This window comes from Populus nigra, chromosome 12 (assembly GCF_951802175.1).
Source record: "Populus nigra chromosome 12, ddPopNigr1.1, whole genome shotgun sequence".
Classification (NCBI taxonomy): Eukaryota; Viridiplantae; Streptophyta; class Magnoliopsida; order Malpighiales; family Salicaceae; genus Populus; species Populus nigra.
Window position 1 is genome coordinate 3,778,055 of NC_084863.1, and position 4,596 is coordinate 3,782,650.

The window sequence follows — 4,596 nt, forward strand, 5'->3', positions numbered from 1 at the left end:
TTTTACATGTAAATAATCTATTTTTAATAGCTGATAAAAGCTTCTTACTAGTGTTATCTTCGCATCATATCCATCATGCCTAGACCTTTTTTATGGTGCCTTTTCATTTTGATTAATTCGGGTGGGATAATGTGGGAGAGGTAGATAAAATCATCCCCACCCTATTAATGTTTGTCACATGGCTCCTTCATCACTGGATATTGATATGTTCCCTAGTTATGGCCCTAACAAATTGCAATAAAAAGAGAACAACAATAATATTAATGTCAATTAATGGCTTATTGGATCGGAAAGCCACATTTCCTGGAAAAATCCGTGTCTGAGGTGTGGTTTCCTTCTAATATTAATTAGTTATATAACATTTTCTAGGCCTACGGGGCACTGTATGTTGCCAGAAAAAAAGAGAGCAAATAATTAAGGATTAAAGCCATCTTTTCTTTTCTAGCTACCGACTCTAAACAATATTTCATTTCCCCACAATTTAATTAGCTGATGCTAGTTGTAGTGTATATCATGGATTTAGCCCTACTAACGTTGCTGTATGGATGGTGTTTATCGACCAAAGCCGGATCACATTTAATCCATTACCATCAAGTTGCCTTGAATGTAAGCTGGTTAACACATGGATCCGCTTTCAGTTCTGACCGAAAAAGAGAAACAAAGCTTTCAGAGATAATGCAGATCACAAATTAATGTCATATACGCTGCTTCTCAAGCCTTTGCTGATATTGTTTTTGTATTTGTTATAGGAGTAGGAGGAGTCTTCACTCTCTCTCTTTTGATGTACTTTTACTCTCTTTTTTTCTTTTAATTTGTATTTTTTTTTGTAGATAGTCTCTTGATAATTATTTAACTAAATCCTCGATCGTTATAAGAAAAAAACAATTAATGAGGATATCCATCTGGTTGATTAATGTCAATCCACAGACCAATTAATCATAGAGGTTTGGAATTTATTCATTCATATAAATTTCTGTATTTGTTTTTAAATGTTTTTTAAAAAATTGAAGTGCTTAATTACATGTACTATTGATATATAGTTGTATATTTGTTGAGCATCCAAACTCTAATTACCATTGCCAGCTCAACTGTGTTGTCACTACAATATGAAAATTAATGGACTGCAGTAGCAAGTTGTCAAGCACAAGTGCAAGGCATGGTGGATAATTCTATCGCTCTGCTATATAGCAGACTGAAACAACTTGGACGTGCTGGCTTCGGTTTTTACAGCCGCCCTTCTCTATCAGACGCTTGGTGGTTGAGCACGTCATTAATGTAGCATCGATCAAAGGCTCATAACATGAAGCGATGAACACTATTTATACCTAGCTTCATTCATCATTTACTTGCGCATCACAATAGTGTCAGTGCACCCATAAGAGCTGTGCTAGGGTTGCTTGGAAAAATGTCCATGGATACCTCGCCATGTTTCATTTCTTTGCTAATTTTAGGCCTGGTGGTAACACTAGCAGGTGTTACTCCTCAAGTTGAGGCTAGGGCTTTCTTTGTTTTTGGTGATTCGTTAGTCGATAATGGAAACAATAATTACCTTGCAACCACTGCCCGAGCTGACGCCCCACCGTATGGCGTCGATTATCCAACTCGTCGTGCTACTGGACGTTTCTCCAATGGCCTTAACATCCCTGACCTCATTAGTAGGGTTTTTTTTTTTTTTATCAATCTGATTTTTTATTGGATTGCGCGCATGCATATCATGTTATTAATCTCTTGCACTCTAGTTTAATGTCAATACTGTATATTACTAGGTGAGGCAATTGGCTCGGAACCCACATTGCCATACTTAGCTCCCGAGCTCAGGGGAGAAAAACTACTTGTCGGAGCCAACTTTGCCTCTGCTGGAATTGGAATTCTCAATGATACTGGAGTTCAGTTTGTAAGTCCATTTTCAATTCGGATGATGTATCACGTAATTTCCAATACCTATTTAATATTGTTTACTTTCTAGATTTTATTGAATGTCCTTTTCCATCAATTCAAGAAGGAAGACCGTGACTTCTAAACTGAAGCACACCTGATATTAATTTAGTTTATATTGTGGGAATGGGAAAAAAAAAGGTTCATATATCAAGCTTATTTGATCAATTATCCTACATTGCAGCTCAACATCATCCGAATCGGCCAGCAATTGCAATTCTTTCAACAATACCAGCAAAGGGTTAGTGCACTTATTGGACCTGAGCAAGCTCAGCGACTGGTTAATGAAGCACTTGTCCTGATGACCCTAGGTGGCAATGACTTTGTTAACAACTACTACTTGGTGCCCTTTTCTGCAAGATCTCGCCAATTCGCCCTCCCTGATTATGTTGTCTATCTCATCTCCGAGTACCGCAAAATCCTAGTGGTAATTAATATATATGTTTTATATCCTTTTCTGGCCATATTGATTATACTTTAAATATCTCATTTACTTTGTTTTTTTTTTTTTCAAATTTATGGTGCAAAAATCAAACACTATAAAGAGATCATGAGGTAGGCTATAGCACCAAGTTCAAATAGAAGTACGTAGGAGCAAATTTAAGTACCATATAGTTTTATAGAAACTAGTGTCTAATGTACAGAATGATAAGGCCCAAGCATTCAGCAGTGAAATATTAGAGGGCCTCATCTGTGGGTTTTTTGTGGCTTAAATTCACCCACCAAGTGCATTAATTTTCCCTTTCATGAAGCAAGATAAGTTTTTCAAGACTTTGTGAAGCCGACAATGAGTTAGTTTATTGGTTAATTTGAGTAATGTTCTGCGGGCCAATATTTAGCATTTGATGCTTTCTGACATGTTATTTAAAGCCTTTAAGGGCATTTTCATTGATAGATGATTTTCTCATTGAAGCCTTTTGGTCAGATCCATCTATACAGAATATATCTCTTACTCTCACGTTTACAGTCCAATTTAATTACTTGCTAGATAGCCATGAACACTGCAACATTGCATAAATTGTTTCACCTACTGTAGAAAAGTTTCTTTGATGCTCTTATTTTGCATTGAAATTATTTCTAACTACTAATATGAATTAATGTTTCACAATGCAGAGGGTATATGAATTGGGAGCACGTAGGATTTTGGTGACGGGGACCGGACCATTAGGTTGTGTTCCAGCAGAGAGGGCAACAAGGAGCAGAAATGGAGAATGCGCCGTTGAACTGCAGAGAGCAGCTGCCTTGTTCAACCCACAGCTTGTGCAAATGATAACTGAACTCAATATGGAAATTGGATCGGATGTTTTTATTGCTGCCAATGCTTATGAAATGAACATGGATTTCGTTACTAATCCTCAGGCATATGGTAAGTCATCAGAATAAATATTACTCAAAAGCACATGTTCATATACATAAATAATTGCAGATGCAACAAACTTGTAGCAATAAGTTTAGGAGACCAAAAGGAAAAAAAAAACATTAATGGAAGGATCTGTTTGTACTTTATACACATAATTATAAAAATCAAGATATGCAATATCCTCTCAGAAGACAACATTACTCGGACTAGCCACAGTTTGGTCCCTTGCTCTGCACACAATTTATTGATACTGCAGAGTAGGAAATGGTTCACATTACATTTATTTTTAACCATTTATTGACGTGCATGGTTGTCTATATATATATATATATAGTGTCGGACCAGCTTCATAAGCAATTAATATGTGTATATACACACACACATTATTTTTCATGAAACAATATAATTACAATAGAAATTAGTTAACAAATTATTTCATTTCACTGGTCAAATTAATGAGCACTGGCTCAATTGCATGTATTAGTATATTTCTTTCTCTTGAAAGGACTTGAGTTCAGAGCTTTATCTAAATACAAAGAAGAAAAAGAATAATTCATTTTACTGCTTAGTAATTGGATTTTAAAGTAGTTTGACTTGTAAGACTAAACCAATAAACATCGCTGATGTTGGTTGGTATACATATACGCAGGATTTGTGACATCGCAGGTTGCATGCTGTGGACAAGGACGTTTTAATGGGATCGGATTGTGCACAATAGCTTCCAACTTGTGCCCTAACAGAGAAATCTTTGCATTTTGGGATCCATTCCACCCAACTGAGAGAGCTAACAGAATCATCGTCAGCACTATCGTGACTGGCGACACCAAGTACATGAACCCAATGAATCTCAGCACCATCATGGCTTTGGATTCTAGGGTTTAATTATCTATACCACTACTGGCTAGTCCAGTGCTTATAATTGAACATTATGAACAATTATATTCTTCATTAATATTGTTTGCACCTTGATTAGGTGAGGTTGGTGGGTTTGTTCACAGTATTAATTAAGTGTTAGCTGATATTGGGGTTGCGCATGTACAGGCTAGATCCCTCGTTAATAATAGTACGATGATGGAAAAATGATTTGCGATTTTGTATTGGTGTCAGAAACGTTTTGTGAGAAAGTAAACCACTAGTAATCTTGTGTTTCTCCCTGTTAATTGCACTAGAGCCATTGATAACTACTACCTACTACCACCCCACCCCTAAACTACACAGTACTGTGTAAGCTAAACCCAGCTCATCTAGAAGTTCCAAGTTCAAAACTCCATTTGGGAGATTCTACTGTCTAAAAACACTTA

General features: G+C 36.4%; 1 protein-coding gene across 1 annotated transcript; it reads left to right on the top strand.

The window, feature by feature from the left end:
- The first annotated feature begins 1,364 nt into the window (after nt 1-1,364).
- Nucleotides 1,365-4,388, top strand: LOC133669094 (GDSL esterase/lipase LTL1-like). The gene is made up of 5 exons (XM_062089109.1): nt 1,365-1,655; nt 1,767-1,894; nt 2,120-2,362; nt 3,049-3,301; nt 3,945-4,388. Exons 1-5 carry the CDS (start codon nt 1,406-1,408, stop codon nt 4,175-4,177), a joined length of 1,107 nt encoding a protein of 368 aa, XP_061945093.1. The 5' UTR covers nt 1,365-1,405; the 3' UTR covers nt 4,178-4,388.
- Nucleotides 4,389-4,596: the final 208 nt, after the last annotated feature.

Excerpts from the sequence above, each read along its gene's own strand:
- LOC133669094 (XM_062089109.1), top strand. The coding sequence starts at position 1,406 with ATGTCCATGGATACCTCGCCATGTTTCATTTCTTTGCTAATTTTAGGC. Across the intron at positions 1,895-2,119 it reads ATGATACTGGAGTTCAGTTT|CTCAACATCATCCGAATCGG; the intron begins GTAAGTCCATTT and ends CCTACATTGCAG. Across the intron at positions 3,302-3,944 it reads TACTAATCCTCAGGCATATG|GATTTGTGACATCGCAGGTT; the intron begins GTAAGTCATCAG and ends ACATATACGCAG.